We start from the raw sequence: 20,329 nt of genomic DNA, 5'->3' as shown, positions 1-20,329 counted from the left end.
TATAAAATTATTTGTTCTCTTGGGCTTTCATTGTTTGTTTGTTTTTCCAGTTACTCCGAGTTCGGTTTCCTTCAGTCCTATCTCCTCCATCAGATTGCCCCCTCTGTTATCTCCACTCTCTCACTTATTTTTAATCTCTCTCTGTCTACTGATTCATTCCCTAATCTTACAAATAATACTTTTGTCTCCTCTCTTCTGGGGAAAAAAAACAAAACCAAAAAATTTTTCCATTTCTGATGACTTTTATCCTATATCTCTTCTGCCTCCACTGTTTTCCTCTCACTCTCTCCTTAATCCTTTATAGTCTGGCTTTTGATTTTATAATTTCCCCAGAACTGCTTTCTCCAAAATTACTAGTGGTCTAGTTGTCAAATCCAATGGCCTTTTCTCTTCTCATTCTCCCTGACTTCTCTGCAGCCTTTGATTCAATTGAGCGTTATCCTCAATACTCTATTATTTCTGGGTTTTCAGTACACCATTCTCTCCTGGTTCTCTGTTTGCCTGCTTTTTCTCTGCCTCCTTTGCTATTTCCTTTTCCAGACATGCCTTCTAATTGTAGATGCCCCTCAGAATTCTTTCCTAGGCCTCTCTCTTCTCCCACTATGCCATCTTTCTTGGTAATCTCATCTGGTTCTGTGGATTTAATTGCCATTTTTATGCTGATGATTCTTCACTCTATCCTGCCCCAATCTCAGCAGACTTCCATTCTTGCATTTCCACCTGCCTTTCAGATATCTTGAACTGAATGTCCAGTAGACGTCTTAAACTCAGTGTATCTAAAACTAATTTTCTTTCCCTCTGAACCCTCTTCCCATCCTATATCTTCCTTATTATTACAGAGAACAACACCATCCTCTCAGTCCCTCAAGTTTGCAATCTAGGAGTTATCCTGAACTCCTTATTCTCTTTCACTCTCCCTTTATTTAAATTGTTTCCAAGGACAATTGATTTCACTTTTGCAACATCTCTGGAATGTGTCCCTTTCTCACTCTGATACTGCTACCACTCATGTAGGCTGTTCAAGTCCACACTTAAACTGTTGTAATAGCCTGATGCCTGCCTCAAGTCTCTCCCCATTACATTTTCCATTCAGCTGATATGATTTCCTAAAATGCAGGTCCACCTGTATATGTATTTGTCTCTTTCTTACACACATATCACTTAATAAACTTTAATGGCTCTCAGCTACCTCCAGAATCAAAGACAATTCTGACATTCAAAGCCCTTCATAATCTAGCCCCTTCCTACCTTTCTAGTTTTCTTATTTACTTAGTTATTCCCTGACATGTTTTCTTCCATCCAGTGATACTGGCTTCCTGGCTATGACATGAGCAAGATACTACATCTCTCACTTCAGGCACTTTCTCTAACTGTCCCCCTCATCTGGAATGCTCTTCTCCACTCACTACCAAACTCCCTGGCTTCCTCTTAAGTCCCAACTATAAAATGCCACTTTTTACTAGAAGCCTTCTCCAGCTGTTTTAAATTCTAATACTGAATCTCTGTTAATTCCTATTCTTTCTCTATGCAGCTTGCTATGTTAATTTGTTTGCATGTTGTTCCCTTGTTAGATTGCAAGCTCCCTGAGGGCTGGGACTATCTTTGGCTCTAAGCAATTGTTGACTAGCCACATAACACTGTGCCTAGTATATAGTAAATGCTTAATAAATGTTGATTGATTGTACATAGTAAGTGCTCAATAAATATTCGTTGATTGATTTGAGTGATCTTTTTGCTTATATTGTAGTTATTTTGGTTTTGCTTATTTTACTGTACATCAGTTCATACAAATCTTCCTCTGTTTCTTTGCATTTTTTATTGGTATTTCTGAATACACAATGTTCCAGTGCATTTCTCCTTTAGTGATGGCAGTGGTGGTTGTGTTTTCAAACATTTCTTTAATTGGTGAGTAGCTACTTTGTTTCTAGTTCTTTGCTGTCACAGAAAGATATTATGAAGATTTTTGGTATTAATTGGACCTTTGCTTCTTTCTTTGACTTCCGTGGGGAATGTATACTCAGTAGTGGGATTGTTGTCACTTTTCTTTAATGATTTCCAATTGATATCCAGAATGGTTAGACTACTTCATAGTAGTTTTTTCCCCCACAATACCCTTTAATCAGTTATTCTTAGATCTTTATGAATTGGGATGGTATACTTTTAAGTTTTAAGTATTCCTACCAAGTTTATTCAAATACAATAGGTGCTGAGGAAAATAGAGGACTTAGATTAGATAACCAGACTTCCTGTCCTTGTGGAACTTATTATCTGATAGTGGGATAAGATAAAAGATACTTAATTTTCTAGTCAACAAATGCTTAGTATGTCCCAAGTATTAAGCTAGATACTGGAGATACAGTGACAATAAAACACTACCTTCTAGGGGAAAAAAAATATGTAAAGGCTGTTATTGAAGGTCTTTGTGAAGGAGGTTTAATTTGAGTTGTTGTGGTTGTTTTTTGGATAGTTAGGAATAAAGCAGGCAGAGAAATTCAAGAAAGAAAAGAAAGTGAAATGGGAGAATTAGGAGCAGCTCAGCTAGGTAGCACAGTGGATAGAGAGGGCAAGACCTGGAGTCAGTGGATTCAAATTAGGTCTCAGACATGTCCTAGCTGTGTAACCCAGGGCAAGTCATCCAGTTGCCTTACCCCTAACCATTCTTCTGTCTTAGAATTAACCCTATGACAGAAGGTAAGGGTTTAAAAAAATTGAGAAAATGCAAGGGGTGGTTAAGTAGTGACAAAGCGGAGTCAAGTTTGACAATGTTTGAAGGAGAGTAATACAAGAATATTAGAAAGGAAGTGTTAAGAAATTATGGAGGGTTCCTGAATGCTAGCATTTGAATCTGGTAGGTAGTATTAGATCTCAGAAGATTTTTTTGAGGAGTGATAAATTTTAAGTGAATTACACTTTAACATTTTTTGAAAGAATAATTACAAAATAATTTTTTTACCTTCCAACCACTAAGGCTATTGCTGTTTTGTAGCCTTTTCTTATATTTTAAAGAGACCTTTGCTCCAAATTTGGATTTATTTGCCATTCATTATAAGTATGCTTGCTACAAAAGCCCCAAATTTGAAAAGGACCTCTTTAAATCTCTTGACATACAAATTCTTTTTGTATGGCTTCACCTGTGGAAAGGAGGAAAAGGAAAACTCCCCTCCCCATCCTTCACTTTTCTATTGGCCAGAATTGTGAGTATTTGAACACTAATTGTTATATATGATCTTCATCTGGTACATATCTTTCACAAATGTACAGATTTTAGCTGAAGTGGGTATTATAGAAGTACAAATGCATTGTGTTATGACAACATAGTGTCTTAATGCTTTTTTTTCTTTTGAATGAGTAGAAATAACTTCCATTTGATACAGCCTCCATGCTGATGTATCTAATTTTGTATTTGCATAGAGGAAATAGCACTGGATCAGGAAATACCACTAGATCAAAAGACCTAGAAATTCTGGCTCTTTCTATTATTACCTACCTGTATGACTTGAGCAAATCACTTAACCTTTCTGGGAGTCCTTTTCTTTATCTGTAAAATGTTGGAGTAAGATTAGAAGACCTATAAGTCTTCTAGCATCAACTGTATAATTCTGTGGTTCCATTAATCTCTGTTGGACAGAAGTCAAAGATGGGACCAGTGATATAAAATTTTAGGATAGGACAGGATAAAGGTAAAGTTATCTATGATTAATAGATTATACAAACTATGTACTCTATCACTTTATTTTTCTTAAACTAGATACTTGTTTGACTCATAAGCCTTGATTATTTGTAGTAGCATCATATGTAAAGATTTGTTTGACTATTGATATTACCTAGAATTTTGTATTACAAAAAAAGATTTTATGAATACACACCAGACAGAACTTTGAATTTCTACCTTTTTTTACTTCAGCATTGCAATTGAGATTTGCTAGATCTTAATGAACTAACGTTTTGAGCAGAAATTAATTTATTCATCGGTACAACCATTTTCTTGAGTCAACTTCCAGAGGAATCAGGCTAATACTTTTTTGAGTTTAAACAGTTTGTGAAATTTTACATTTAGATTCTCAGAATGTGAAAGCTAGATGAATCTTCAAAAATTAAGTCAAACCTCCTTGTTTTTTAGGTGGGCAAACTGAAGTCTTAGAAATGGGAACACAATGTGAAAGAGGTGAAAAAAAGTGGTCAGTCCTGAACTCTGGATGAAGTTGTACATTATAAAAGTGTTTAGAGAAGGCATTGTGATGTAATAGATCCAGCCTTAGTCTGGATGACCTGTGTTCAAATCTTGCTTTTGGCACTAGGAAGATGTCCATGCAGTCCCTGTTGCAATCTCTCTTCATTTTCTATTCCATGCAGTTCTTGGCCATATTTTCACAGAACTCTTCCATAAAGGAGTTGCCTGACAATTTGGAGGCTTTTTTCAATTTCTTAATATTAAAATTATGCATTTATTATCTGTTTTCTCCTTTTTGATCATGTTGTCTTTTTTGTCAGTTTTTATAAGTAAGTTAACATTGGTAATTTTCTGTAGCCTACATATTATATCTATCATGCATCTTGCTGTTGTTCTTTAAGTCACTTGCAATTTTTTTAAAACGTTTATTAATATTCATTTTTAACATGGTTACATGATTCATGCTCCTACTTTCCCCTTCACCCCCCGCAATCCCCCCACCCATGGCCAATGCACATTTCCACTAGTTTTGTCATGTGTCCTTGATCAAGACCTATTTCCAAATTGTTGGTAGTTGCATTGGTGTGGTAGTTTCGAGTCCACACCCTCAATCATGTCCACCCCGACCCATGCGTTCAAGCAGTTGTTTTTCTTATATGTTTCCTCTCCTGCAGTCCTTCCTCTGAATGTGGGCAGTGTTCTTTACCATAAATCCCTCAGAATTGTCCTGGGTCATTGTATTGCTGCTGGTACAGAGGTCCATTACATTCAATTTTACCATAGTATATCAGTCTCTGTGTACAGTGTTCTTCTGGCTCTGCTCCTTTCGCTCTGCATCTGTTCCTGGAGGTCTCTCCAGTTCGCCTGGAACTTCTCCAGTTTATTATTCCTTTTAGCACAATAATATTCCATCACCCGCATATACCACAGTTTGTTCTGCCATTCCCCAATTGAAGGACATACACTCCTTTTCCAGTTTGTTGCCACCACAAAAAGCGCAGCTATAAATATTTTCGTACAAGTCTGTTTATCTATGATCTCTTTGGGGTACAAACCCAACAATGGTATGGCTGGATCAAAGGGCAGGCAATCTTTTATAGCCCTTTGAGCATGATTCCAAATTGCCAGCCAGAATGGCTGGATCAGTTCACAGCTCCACCAGCAATGCATTCATGTCCCAATTTTGCCACATCCCGTCCAACATTCATTACTCTCCCCTTCTTTCATTTTAGCCAATCTGCTAGGTGTGAGGTGATACCTCAGAGTTGTTTTGATTTGCATTTCTCTAATTATTAGAGATTTGGAACACTTTCTCATGTGCTTATTGATACTTTTGATTTCTTTACCTGAAAATTGCCTATTCATGTCTCTTGCCCATTTATCAATTGGGGAACCACACCTTATACTTTTAAAACCCTTTTACACATTTTGTCATTTGATCCTAAAAAAAACCCCATGAGACTTGAAAGTTTGTAAAGGGACAAAGAGAGGTGATGGAATACTATTGTGCTATAAGAAATGATGAATAGGATGATTTCACAAGGAGCCAAAAAGACCTTCATGAATGGATGCAGAGTGAAATAAACAAGACCAGGAGAACATTGTACACAGTAACAGCAATACTGTGGGATGATCAAATGTGAAAGATTTAGCTACTCTAAGCCATACAATGATCCAGGACAGTTTTGAGGGGCTTATGACAAAGAATGCTATCCACCTCCAGAGAAAGAACTGTTAGAGTCAGAATATAGGTCAGTGATTCCCAAAGTGGGCACCACCTTCCCCTTTATCAATCAAGCCCCCTGGTGGGTGGTGCAGTGATGGGGGGGGGGGGGGGGGGGGTGATGGCCACAGGTGCATTTGGGAGCGGTGAATAACTGTAAGGGGGCAGTGATAGTATGTGACAGGGGGCACTAAGTAATATTTTTTTCTGGAAAGGGGGTGGTAGGCCAAAAAAGTTTGGGAACCACTGATATAGATCAAAGCAGATGATTTTCCACTTTAGTTTATTTGGATTTTTATTTGGGGGTTTTGGTTTTATACAGGTATTCCTTTCTAACAATGAACAATATGGAAATATGTTTTGCATGATAATACATGTATAACCCAGATCAATTTGGTTACCATCTCTGGGAGGAGAGGAAGGGAGACAATTTGGATCTTATGACTTCAGAAAACGTATGTGGAAAACTTTCATTACATGTAATTGGTAAAACAAAGCATCTTAAAAAAAATAGGGAAGCGATAGTTATACTGTAATTGAGTATTGTGTCTGGGGTAGCCTATGGTATGAAAACAAAATTAATAAACTGGAATGTCCCAAGAACAACCAGAATGGTAAAGGGCTTTGAGTTGATGAGAAGTCTTTGCTTCTTAAGAACCGAGTGTATATATACTATGAAGGAGAAAAGTCTCTAGGGAAACATGATTCATAAACATATTTTCAGGGCTTGACATGTGGAGAAAGAATTTGACTTGTTTTGTTTTAACTAAGAGGCAAATTTTTCCTTTATGTTAGTGGAAACTTCCTATCAATTAGAAAGTGTACAAAAATGGAATTGGCTTATTTGAGAGGTTGTGTGTTCCCTACTTGAAGGTCTTAAAGCAGAGGCTAGTTGATGTAATGCAGGGTTGCAACAGAAGCTTTTTGCTTTTGCAAATTCAACTATAACAACCCTTGCAGTTAGAAGTTTTAGAATGTTCATAAAAGACAGTTGGAGCCTGATGCTATAAATAGTCCTCAAGCTCCAACTGGGGGGCTTTTGCCTGTTGGCGTTGGGCTTTTGGTTTTGGCTTCTGCCTTGGCCTGGGATTATTGTCTTTGGGGCATTTTGGACCTAGCCTGATTTCTCTGGACCTCTCCCTGATCTCTCCATTTATATCTCTCCTATTTCCCTGAATTTCCCCATTGGGCCCTGGGAGGAAGGGTGGCTTTGGTGGTTAGACATTGTGGGTTTAGTTTCTGTAGGCAAGTAGGACATCCTTAAATCAAGCCACCCCCTTATTTTGTGATCAGATAAATACTTTACTAAAGGGCAGTGAATCCTTCCTGACTGGGAGAGCCGGTCTCTCTCAGTCTGACTCCCTTCTCTGTGACCCTTCCCCCAACACCAGCATTCTCCCCAGTGTTAAAATTAAAAATGATAAAGACATATAGTATAAGAGAAAAGCTTATTTTAATAGCCATGGCCTTGTTGGTGAAATATCTATGACCACACTTGACTACCTTTAAATTTACCGCTGGAGCCCATCCTCTCTCTCATACGCCAGCCAGCTAACCAGGAAACCAAGGGACCTTCTCTAGGCCCTCCTCCAAATTTAAACTGCCCTCTGCATCCCCACGCCTAAAAACCGGAAATCGGAAACCCATTGGAATCATGGAAAATGTCTCAAAGCCCCCACGTGACCATAGGAAGTCTCTAACATACTTTTAAATGGCATCTCCTCAATTCCAAACATACATTTTCCCCTGAGATCCGGCAAAAAAAAAAAAGGTTGGCCCTTTTTCTTCGCTGGATCTGTAAACATAGACAACTTCTAAATTTCAGGAATTTGGGGGATAAAAGAAATAGATGAACAAATGGATAAAACTAGCCACATTGACAAAAAACCAATTTGGGGGCAGTCCCCTATTGGCATAGTAGTGTACATTCAAAACAAATGCATTTAACTCATTCAACTCCCCATAGTTCAAATCAACTGCACCCAAAGTTCAATTTTGGTCTTCATGGTCCAGTAAAGGGTCTTTAGGCATCTTTTTGGTGCCTTCACCAAAGAGGTCTGTCATCTGGATTCTGGGGAGATGGCAAAATCCTTATCCTGAAATCATTCTCAAAAGAATTTAAACTTTACATTATAGATTATAAAACATGCATTTCCTTCTAAGAATTATACATTTCCCCCTGAAATTGCTCCTAAAAGAGTTAAATATACATATATTTTTACATTTTCTATTTTTAAAAAAACTTAATACACATCCCCCTGAGGAAAATTCTAGACACACCTTTTTTTCCTTGAAAAGGGTACCTCAGGTCAGCTAAGGATGAGTGGCTGAGTCACGGGGGTTGTATGAAATCAATTGGCAAAAGAAGTAAAAAAAATAAATAAAAAGAATAAAATTTGAGAAAAAAGAAGAAAAAATTAACTTGTGAATGAAATGTAAAATGTGCAAAAAATGTAGGGAAAATAAACTTATAACAGGCCTTTGAATCAAGGCCCAATGAAAGTGATTTAAACAGTTTGCTATTACCCATTCAGATCCAGGACTTATAGAAAATTCTCTCTATATATAAAAGAAATAAGGGAAATGTCTCTCTCTGATCTGATTTGCTATCAACTTTTCAGGGAAGTGAGCCAAATAAATAACCAATCTTAGGTGCTTCACTAGGAATTTAAGTAGAGGGGACCCATGTCCTCTAAAGTTTTAGAAAAGACTGGGACTCCAGGACTCAGACCCCAATTTTCAAATCCTTCAGTATTGGCAATAAAATTCCTGCAAGCCATGCAGATTCTCAGTCAAATTTCTGTGACCATGTGGCTCGGCACTTCTGGAATCAGACAAAGAGGCATTAAATCACAGTCCCATAGTCTTAGGCTCTTCAGGTATTTGCATTAAGCTTATATCACTGTAAAATAAAAAAAAAAGGATAAATAATGATTATATATGTACTTCCAGTACAAGATGAGAAAAAGGAAAAATCAATTGCTCTAATTAAAAAAAGAATGTTTTAAAAATCAAAAATATATATAGCTTAGAACTAGTGAAAGGTTTTTTTACCCAAAAATGAGATTCACTTTCTGTGAGTATAAATGGATTTTACAAAATAGCAGATTCACAATGCACATTCAAATAGAGTACCATAATTTCTAATAACACATTTTAAACAATAAACAATGTTTAAAAATCATATACTTGTTATAACTTTTAAATCTTGGCTAAGAGTTTCTCAACAACCTCTGTTACTGCCTCTATAGCAAAATCTGATATTTAAAAAACCTTCTGGTCTAAATTATCCTCAGGAATTCTAGATCCTTCTGATAAAAGTATACAGGAGCTCCTTGGTTTCCCATTTTAAAAAATCCCGGGTAGGAAATTTTCATGCTTCTACCCATTTAAGGCAATAATTTTTCTTATAATAAAATATATAAAAGCTTACCCTTTAAGACAACAATTCTTTAGGATCTAAAGTAAAAGTTAAAAGACCTCTCATAAAATTACAATTTAACTCTCAAGGCATGGAAACTTCAACGGTTCTATACAATTACCAAGACAGAATAAAACTTAAAAGACATGTGCTCCTATAGGATGTTCATAGATGGTACATATAACAGCATTGTTTTGATACAGTAAAACTTTAAATAAATTAGGAAATATAATAAAATCATAAGCAGAAATGTCATTAGCTTAAAATGATTCAGTGCAACAGGAAAATCAATGAAATAAGCAAGATTAATTCACAAAACTAATCGGCAAAATACAGTAAGATACAGAGTCTCTTTAAAACAGAAACAAAACTGAGGTTTTAAAATCCCCCTCTGGTCCAATTTAAAGTTCAAATTCAGGGTCCTTATAATTAGTCTCTGCTCTTAGTTCAAAGTTCTGAGCAGGCATGGGGTGAATCTCTTCCCCTTAGTTTCAGTTTAATAATCGAAAGAAAGTTTGAATAGGCCATGAGCCCGATGAAGAGTAATCCCTAGTTCAAGGTTTAGACACTAGCATCCACATGGGATCGTGGGCTCTGGGCTAGAGAAAAGCTTAGGTCAGTTTTGTAGAAAATCCCACGTGTAGAAATTGTGGGTGGGTGTTCCCTGTGGAGGGCAAGAATGGACTTTTAGGTTAAGACTCCTCTATTAGAGAGTAGGGAGAAAGGGGGATACTTCCCAAATCTTTAGCGGCAGAGGCAGAAGTCTCCGAAGATCTCGGCAAGTCAGGGCAAGGGCGGTAGTGAAAGTGGCAGCACCATTGGGGCTCGGAATTCTGGACTCAGAACAGGACAAGCAGCACCAGTGAGGCAGGATCAAGAGAAGCCATCTGCTCTGGTGGGCTGGGAATTCAGCAGAGATCAGGGCAGGCAGGAACATGAGGCAGCGGTCTGTACTGGCGGGCCAGGTCAGGACCGAGGAAGATCGTCGGCAAAGAAAACACTGGCTGGGCACCTGCATTTTGGGTTTAAAGCCAGAAGCCAGAATCGGCTGGCCTGACCTCCCAAGGTGGGTCGGGCTGGACTGGCTGGCTGAGTCCCACGGGAGGCAAAAACATGCTGTTGCTTTTAGCAAAATCATGGCGAGCATTGCTCAAAAGTGCTGAGCAAGGAGTTCCGGGTTAAGATGGTGGCAGAGTAAAAAGCAGCTGCTTGACTTCTCCTAACCCACGCATATAGGACTCCTCAAGAAGACATAAAAACAAATCCAGAGGAAAGAAGGGACCCCACAACAGGGTGCAGCATCGGAGGTACGTGGAAACGGGGCATTTCCATGCTATAAAGGCGTGAAACAGCTCCCACGAAAACACGAGCGGAGCAACCCCCTCCCTCACCCCACACCACCTACAACGCCAAAGCCAGCGCATGAGAGTTGGAGCAAGTTTGGGGCACCCATTGGGTCATTGGCAGCTCACCAGGGCTTGTTCCTGGGAGCAGCAAGTCTTGGGACCCCCTGGGAGGCTGAGGAACTCGTGGAATCTGAGCGCAGACCCTGAGCCCAGACCCTGAGCCCAGGCGCAGGCTGAGGCACGGATTAAAGCGAGGACTGGGGCGCGGATGAAGGGGCTGATTCTGAGTGCAGGAGCGGACCTTGAGTGGGGACCCAGTGCAGAGAGGTGCTTGACTGTGGAAGCAGCTCCCTGAGACTGTTAAAGGAGCTTCAGGCAGAAGAACGAGCAAGGAGACCACCAGGAGGCTTGTCCCAAAACAACTAGACCTGAGACATCAGGAGTTTAAAGAGCGCAGACAGATCCTGGATGCGAGCATAAAACTGAGAGGGCACTCAGCTTACAATGGCAAGCCAGAAGAGAAAGATGAAGAAGAAAAAACCTTTAACACTTAACAACTTTTACACAGAAAAAATACAGACAACAGAGGAAACAACTGAGGAGAACACACAAGTAACCATATCCAAACCTTCCCAAAACAATGAAAACGGGTCACAAGGTCTTGAAGAGTTCAAATCGGAGATCATGAGAAAGATGGAAGAGATATGGCAAGAAGATAACAGTTTAAAAGGCAGAATTTCACAATTGGAAAGTGAGGCAAGTAAATCAAAGACCAGAAATGACCAGATTGAAAAGGAAAACCAGTCTCTAAAGGCTAGAATTGGACAATTAGAAAAAGATGCCCCCAAATCAAAAGAATTAATAAGCAAATTGGAGACCAAAATCAAACAGCTGGAAAACAGGTCAGACCAAACTGAAAAGGAAAATCAAAAGCTTATAGCAGAAAACCAGTCTCTAAAGACAAGAATTGGGCAAGTAGAAGCCAATGATCTATCAAAACAGCAAGAACAAATAAAACAAAGTCAAAAGACAGATAAAATAGAAGGAAACATGAAATATCTCAATGAGAAACTGATAGATCAAGAAAACCGGTCTAGAAGAGACAATCTGGAAATCATTAGTCTTCCTGAAAAACCAGAAATTAATAGAAATTTGGACTCCATACTAAAAGAAATTATTCAGCAAAATTGCCCTGAAGTTCTACAATAAGAGGGCAATATAGACATTGAAAGGATCCATAGATCACCCTTTACACTAGACACTGAAAAGACAACCCCCAGGAATATAATATCCAAATTCAAGAGCTGCCAACTAAAAGAAAAAATTTTACAAGAAGCCAGAAAGAGACAATTCAGATATCAAGGAGCACCAATCAGGATCACACAGGATCTGGCAGCCTCCACACTAAAAGACCACAAGGCTTGGAATATGATATTCAGAAAGGCAAGAGAACTGGGTTTACAACCAAGGATCACCTACCCATCAAAACTGACTATGTACTTCCAGGGGAAAGTATGGGCATTCAACAAAATAGAAAATTTCCAAGTATTTTAACAGAAAGGACCAGGACTAAATGGAAAGTTTGATATCCAATCACAAAAATCAAGAGAAACATGAAAAGGTAAATAAGAAACAGCAGGGAAAGTAAGAAAACTCATATTTTTAAAATTTGCCTCTTTAAGGGCTTCAATAAGATCTAATTATTGGTACTCCTATGTGGGGAAATGTTATGTATAATTCTCTGTAGTGAACTCTGTTCACCATTATAGCATTCACTATTATAATAATTAGAAGAATTATTCATAGGGAGAGGTTGGAATACTAAATGGTCTAAGATGATATGGGTTGGAAGGAAAGAGGGGGATGAATAGTAGAGGACACCAAGAGAATCTTGAAGGAATAAGAAAAATAGGATATTCTATTACACACAAAGAGGGCATGGGAAGGGGAAGGGATGAATACTATTATAAAAAGGAGAGTAAGAGAGCATTAAGAGATATTTACATCTTACTCTTAGTGTAATTAATCCTGAGAGGGAAGAATAGTTATATCCATTGGGATATAAAACTCTATCTAACCCTATTGAGAAAGTCAGAAGGGATAAACCAAGGGGAGCAGGGGAGTGGGGAGGTCAAAAAAGGGAGGGGAGAAGAAGGGGGAGGGAATTCATGAGGCCTTTAAAAACAAAAAGAGGGGGAAAATAAGGGAGGGGGTTAAAGGGAAGTTAATCAAGGGAGGGGATAAGGGATAGCGGCTCAATAGCAAACCACTGGTTTAAAAGGAAAAAAGTATAAGGAAAAAGGGGGTAGGAATGGGGGAGGATTTGAAAATGTCAGCGAATGCACAACTGATAATTATAACTCTGAATGTGAATGGGATGAACTCACTCATAAAACGGAAGCAAATAGCAGAGTGGATTAGAAACCAAAATCCTACCATATTTTGTCTACAAGAAACACATATGAGGCAGGTGGACATACACAAGTTTAAGGTTCAGGGCTTGAGCAAAATCTTTTGGGCGTGAAATGAGAAAAAGAAGGCAGGAGTGGCTATTTCGATTTCTGACAAAGCCAAAGTAAAAATAGATATGATTAAAAAGTGCTGAGCAAGATGGCCAAAAGGCAGGCATGGCTCTAAATGCTCTCATTAGGCTATCTGGAAAATTGAGAGTTCGAATTTTGACCTTCTGGTTGCCATTAATGTTAAAACTAAAAATGATAAAGACATATAGTATAAGTGAAAAGCTTATTTTAATAGCCATGGCCTTGTTGGTGAAATATCTATGACCACACTTGACTACCTTTAAATTTACCGCTGGAGCCCATCCTTTCTCTCGTATGCCAGCCAGCTAACCAGGAAACCAAGAGACCTTCTCTAGGCCCTCCTCCAAATTTAAACTGCCCTCTGCATCCCCACGCCCAAAAACAGGAAACCCGTTGGAATCATGGAAAATGTAGTCTCAAAGCCCCCACGTGACCATAGGAAGTCTCTAACATACTTTTAAATGGCATCTCCTCAGTTCCAAACATACACCAGTAGCAGTTACAATACCCTGAAATCCTCTCTCCCTCAACTTATCCCTGCCATCATTAAATTCCCTTTGTTGCCTATACTAAAGCCTCTGCTGGTGAATTATTGTATTGAATATTAAGGCAAAAGGTGAAGTGGGAAGAAATTACTTTTTATTTCTTGAGGGAAACCTAGGCATCCATCTTGGGCAGGAAATACCCAGTCAAGACTTTCTACAGACATTCAGTTTCTCTGGCAGGGAGGAGCTTTTTGACTCCTCCTCCAGGGACTTTAGAAATTAACAAGAGAAATCCCTCCAGCCAGATCTAAACATTTCCAGCCGACCTAATTTCTCTTTTATCATAGAGATACCTTCCCTGCCTGAAAGATCCAGTCTTTTTCCTCCCAGTGCCCTCTGTCTCTAGTCTCAGTAATTAGCCTGTTTGAGCAGCCCCTCCTATACTCCCATTCATTCCCTTACCTTTGTACTACCGATTCATCTCTTACATTCAGCCATCCCCTTCATTCCTCCTCTTATCACCTTATCTCTCCTCACTACCAAGATTGCCTACTTCTTTATAACATTGATTACCTCAAAGCTATGTCATGAAGGCAATTCCTTTTGTGTATCAGTAGGATGAGGCTGCTGAGAATCCCTCTAAGTATCAAATTTTGTGATACTGAACTGAACCTTGCAGAAATCTAAGGATTATGAGAGAGAGATGTGAGAGGGAAGTGCTTCTCACACATGGGAAACAAATACATAGAGGGGGGAAATGCCTTCCTATTGTCTAACTTGTAATTTTTTGGTGATTTATTTTTTTATATCTAAAAATAGATGAGAAAACTACAAAGCAGGATCTATGTGAGCCAAAAATGAATTCCATTATATTTATTTGAGAAGGAGAATGAAATGTTAAAAATAGTATTCTAGGAAGATCCATCTGTTAATTAGCATAAAGGTAGAATTTATGTACAGGATTAATTGACTCTTGAAGTAGACCAGATTTGAGGTGACAGTGGTGGCAGTCAGAGAGGAAGAGATATAATAGTTCACTAGATGTACATGTGTATGTGTGTAATATTATGGGCTTTGTCTGTAGTTTTAAAATTTTGTATGATTGATTCACTATAAAAATGCTAAATGTAGATGAGAGTAATCCTTTGGGTGTGAGTTGGATTAGAAGGTAATTTCCCCACTCCGTGTTTCTTGTTCTTAATACATTGTTCCATTAAGTCTCCAATTTATATCTTGAAATTTTATTTTCTTCTCATTTGTTGCCTTGTCTTATTGTTACTCAAGTAGGAACAAAAGAGAATCTGTGTTTTTATTTTATTTTTATCTTAAGTTCCAAATTCTCTTTCCTTTCACCTTTTCTCCAATCTTTTGAGAAGATAAGAAATACAATACCCATTATACATATGGAATTTTGCAAAACATTTCCACATTAGTACTGTTGAGAAGGGGGAAGAAAAAGAAAGTTTTTAAAAGTATGCTTTGTTTTGCACTCAGTTCATTTGTTTTCTCTCTGGAGGTAGATAGCATTTTTCATCATGAATCCTTTGAAATTGCATGGATCAGGGGCAGCTGGGTGGCCCAGTGGATTGAGACAGGAGGTCCCAGGTTCAAATCTGGCCTCAGACACTTCCTAGCTGTGTGACCCTAGGCAAGTCACTTGATCCCCATTGTAAGAGTTTAAATTTAGGTTTTATGCTAAATATGAGTTATAAAGTAATATTGTGGTCACTGATTTTAAAATATTAGAGCTTAAATCAAAATGACTTTTAGCAGCTTTATTTACAAAGAGATAAAAAGAATAAAAGTATAAAAGTAGGTAAAGAGACAGATTCCTAACAAGCCTACCAGTCTCTCCTGGTGAAGTCTGGCTCAGCCCCTGGCAGGGGCTTCCCCAAGACTGTCTCTATGTGGATTTCCCAGTAATCCTCAGCCAAAAGTCTTAATGGTGTCTTCAACCAGAGTTCTACCAATGCAGCCCTCCTCCAAAGCCAAGGTAGGAATCTTAGCCACTCAACCAGGGGAAAAGTCTTCAAGCCAGGAAAGTAATCTCTGGAACCAATCTCTCCAAATGCCCGGAAGGGAATGAATGCTAGACCATGCTGGTCTCTTCTTTTATGCTTCTTTTTCCACATCATTTTCTGGCACTTCTGTCATTCCCTCATCACATAAACCAATGACAATCTTTCAATTTGCTTAGCACTGCTGGGAGGTTCTGAGGGGGTGGGGGTGGGACAGTGGCCTTTGGAGGTGTGAGCTTACTTTAGCAAGTGACTTGTAAACTCTCATACTTAATGGTAAGTAGGGGTACTTCAAGTTCTTGATTTGATTAGCTAAAAATAGACAAGGGGAGATTTAATCCTATCTTCACACCAGTTGCCTAGCCCTTACTGATCTTCTGCCTTAGAACCAATACCTAGTATTGATTCTAAGACAGCAGGTAAGTTTAAAAAAAAAAAAAAAGAAAGAAAATAAATTTTAAAAAATTAAAAAGAAATTGCATGAATCATTGGTTAGAACAGTCAAGTCTTTTGTTTATCATGACAATATTATCGTTACTCTGAATAAGGTTCTATTGTTTCTGTTCACTTCATTTTGTATATCAGCTCATATGAATCTAACCAGGTTTCTCTGAAACCTGCCCCTTTGTTATTTCTTATAGCACAATAATATTCTATCATAATCATATAGCACAATTGTTCAGCCATTCCTCAAGTGATGAACATCCCCTCAATGTCCCAATTCTTTTCCATTGCAAAAAGAGCTTCTAATAAATGTTTTTGTACATATTGTTCCTTTTCCTTGTTCTTTAATCTCTTTGGGAAACAAACCTAATAGTGGTATTGCTAGGTCAAAGAGAAGGCTCAATTTTGTAGAAAGCTTTTTGAGCATAGTTGGTGGACCAGTTCACAGCTCCACTAATAATAAATAAATTAGTGTCCTTCTTTTTCTGCATTTCCTCTAGGATTTGTCATTTTCCTTTTCTTTCATCTTAGCCAATCTGATAGATGAGCAGTGGTAACTCAGAATTGTTTTAATTTGCATTTCTCTTAATAGTGATTTAGAACATTTCTATATGACTATTAATAACTAATTTCTTCTGAAAATTGCCCATTTATATATGACCATTTGTCAATTGTGGAACGTTTCTTATTCTTCAAAATTTGGCTCAGTTCCTATATTTTTCAGAAATGAGACCTTTATCAGAAAACTTCCTATGAATTTTATTTCCAGTTTACTGCTTTCCTTCTAATTTGGCTACATTGTTTTTTGTTTGTGAATCCCCTTTTTAATTTAATCAGAATTATCCATTTTACTTCCCATGATTTTCCCTCTTGTTTAGTTATGAACTCTTTCTTCCCTTATCCATATATCTGACAGGTAATTAGGATTTACAGCTTTTGATAAGTATTTACAAACTGATTAGCCAATGTGTACTTATGAATATATAATGTCAGGACTTTAGCATGGAATATGGGAATGGGGCTTAGCATAACTGTAATAAAGGAAACCTCTATGACATTTTGGCATAAATTAATGCAAATAAAACTTGTTTTCATGTTTTAAATTTTCAACATGTAAAAAGTATTTTGGATACATGATTTCACATCAGATGTTTTAAGGAAATGTTTAATAGCATCTGAACTCATGAAACCCTATTCACATCATACTGTGAAGGTTAAAATTGTGGTTGAACGATGCTTATATGAAATTATGTGATCGCCAGTATTTATTATATCTTGAGTCAAATTTATTTACAAATAGAGAGGAAACAATAAAGAAGAGAAATGTGAGGGTGATAGAGAAGTTATCTATCCTATCAACCTAAGTGTTTTTCTCCTGGTCTGCTTAATCCTGGCAGAGATTGATTAGCTCTCAACCAGAAAGGCTGGTAGTGGGTAACCACATGGCCTCCTCCAAGATGGAAGCTAGTCTCTCCAGAAGCTAGGAAAGGTGTCAGCTTTTTACTCACCCAATGAAGTAATCCAAGAGTCAAAGTCCAAGTAGAAGCCGAGCTTTGAGCCCATGATGCAAGCTGTAGTCTCTAGTGAAGCTCCCTCAAAGACTGTCTAAGACTATCTCCAGAAGACAATCTCTTCAAACTATCTTCTCAAAGACAATCTACCCTGAAGGAGTGGAGTTCAAGGCTTGCTTTTTATAGTGACTTCTTGCCCCATCCCCTCTTCACCGTGGTCAATCACAGTTTCCAAATTGTCTAGCACTGCCTAGGGGGAAGTGTCTGTAGGATTGACTTCTCGCCTTCTGAAGGTTAAATTCTCATCAAACAGATTCACAGATTACAGGCTGATTGAATTTCTAAGGGTATGAATTCTCTGTGTACCTAGCTAGCTTCTCACCTAGTACCAAGTAGGGTGTTTAATCTTTTGCTGATTCAATTCAAAAGTAGACAAGGAAGAGTTGATCCTGTCTTCAGTCTAATGAGGTACTAAGTAGGAGTACTTAAGTTAGTGTTAACTCAGGATAGAAAATAGAGTAAAGAATTCTCTTTCACAATAGGAATAAAGTCTAAGAAGTATTGCTTTTAAAAATTCCAGTTGGAAATAAATTTTGGTTCTGTTCTTTCTGTTTTATAACTTTTTTCACCTTAAGGCAAGAACTATTTTGTTTTGTTTTGTTTTTTTTAAACCCTTAACTTCTGCGTATTGGCTCCTAGGTGGAAGAGTGGTAAGGGTGGGTAATGGGGGGCAAGTGACTTGCCCAGGGTCACACAGCTGGGAAGTGTCTGAGGCCGGATTTGAACCTAGGACCTCCTGTCTTTAGGCCTGACTCTCAATCCACTGAGCTACCCAGCTGCCCTCTGTTTTCTCTTTTTATCCATAATACCTCGACTATTGTAATAGTCAACAATTATTTGTTGAATTAAATGAATGCAAATTCAGAGGCTGTTTTTACCTCTGGAACTGTTACTTAATTGCAGTAAACTTGACTGAATTGTCAAGGCCAGTAGAATTTAGATCCAAATTCTTGATGTCTTTTTATGTTCTCCACATCTATTCTATAGAGATGGGTTTGTTTTCAGTTTCTGTATTATGACTACTTGAATGGATCTCTCAATGCATCTACAATTTGTATTTAGTTTTAACCAGATAGCTTTGAATAAAATCCCAAAGCCAATGTGTAATTATGTTTTAATTTGCTAAATGGTCAGGTTCTACATGATGACTTGATAGTAGAAAGAGTGACTAATGCTCTGAAATACTCCAAAATCAACATGTGTTAGGTTCAGCAATCCATATGCAGTATGCTCAAATATTTGTCAGAACTGTATTAAGTGGAGTAGTAGAATGATAAATCCTAATGAGCTTCCACTTCAGTCCAAAGAAATGCATATTACTTCTCACTGCTTTGCTGATGCTTTCAATAAGGAAGCCTTGAGAAAGCTACATAGAACTATAAAAAGTTTTAAACTTTGTTTAAGGAATTTCTTCTTTCCTGTATTAAAATCACCTATAAAACAGTGTGGCATTCTACCGCTTATCAACTAAAAGACACAGAAAAGTAGAATTCATTAAATGAATTAGTATGAGATAAGAGAGAAGAATATTAAATGTTTTGATGAGATTTCAGTCTGTATTGAATCTTACTTTCTAAAAAGGTAAAAGTACCATACTAAATACTATACAGAAGTAGTTGAAAATCTAGGTATTTCATTGCAGCATGGATAATGCTTCACATTCTACTACTGGGCAATTGAACTGCCCAACCTTATGGAATATGAGGTTATTTCCTTTTTTCTCATACATCACATGATTGCCATTGTGGATTTTCTGGATAGATATTACACAAATGCCAACAGGTTGGCCATAATTTTCATCTTGATCTCCTATCCTCTGGGGGATAGATGCCTTCTCCAGGATTTTCTTCTCTACTTCGATACTATGGCACTCAGCTGCAATTTCTTTGGCCTTCAACTCTTTCTCCTTCTATAGTCAGTACTCTTTTGTCTCAGTTTAGGGCTGCTTTTGTCTGCTTCAGTGTCTGGTTCTTTCATTTGCCTGCTTCAGAAATCTCAACAGCTCACTTCCGAACCAACAACAGCTGCTGTATACACCATAGCAAGCTGACTAATAACTATGCCAAGACTGCTAACACTAAACTCACTACCACATATTCAAATGGTAGAACAAAGAAAATGAAAATGACACCCTTTTATGAAAACTCTTGAAGCTGTGCCATTAATCTGTATCAGTGCACCAAGTAGCTTATTTTTTTTGTCCATAGCTTCTCCATAAACCATAGAATAACATTTTTTTTGTTACAGAGATACTGTGAAGACTGAGATATTAAATGATAAAGTGTTTAGGTATCATATAACCTCTTAATAGACTAAGAATAGAAACTTGGGGTTTTCTGCATAAGGGTGTTTTTAATAGATATACTAATTTTACTCCAGTCATTTCAAGAATATATTATATATAATGGGATAGTTGTTCAATGCAGGTAAAGAATGATTTCGTTTGATGTGACTTGGAGGAAACACTGCCATTGAGAAATTTTCTTCGATGTAGCTCCAAAGGTTTAACTCACTTGAGGAGACTATATTAACAAAATATAACAACTAATTTTATATAAAAGGTGAGAATACTTAAAATAGCAGTTAAATAGCTCACAGAGCTTTAAA

General features: G+C 37.8%; 1 protein-coding gene across 1 annotated transcript in view; it reads left to right on the top strand.

Moving 5' to 3' along the window:
* Positions 1-12,951: 12,951 nt before the first annotated feature.
* LOC123241074 (protein argonaute-3) overlaps positions 12,952-20,329 on the top strand; it is a gene marked incomplete at its 5' end in the record, with an annotated part of 72,425 nt that continues 65,047 nt past the window's right edge. The window contains one exon of the mRNA XM_044668781.1: positions 12,952-12,996. Within this exon, the coding sequence (XP_044524716.1) occupies positions 12,952-12,996 (45 nt within the window). The remainder of the gene's footprint in view (positions 12,997-20,329) is intronic.

This window comes from Gracilinanus agilis, chromosome 3, assembly GCF_016433145.1.
Source record: "Gracilinanus agilis isolate LMUSP501 chromosome 3, AgileGrace, whole genome shotgun sequence".
Classification (NCBI taxonomy): domain Eukaryota; kingdom Metazoa; phylum Chordata; class Mammalia; order Didelphimorphia; family Didelphidae; genus Gracilinanus; species Gracilinanus agilis.
Note: the sequence above shows the minus strand (reverse complement) of the source record. Positions and strands in the feature narration are given on the sequence as shown.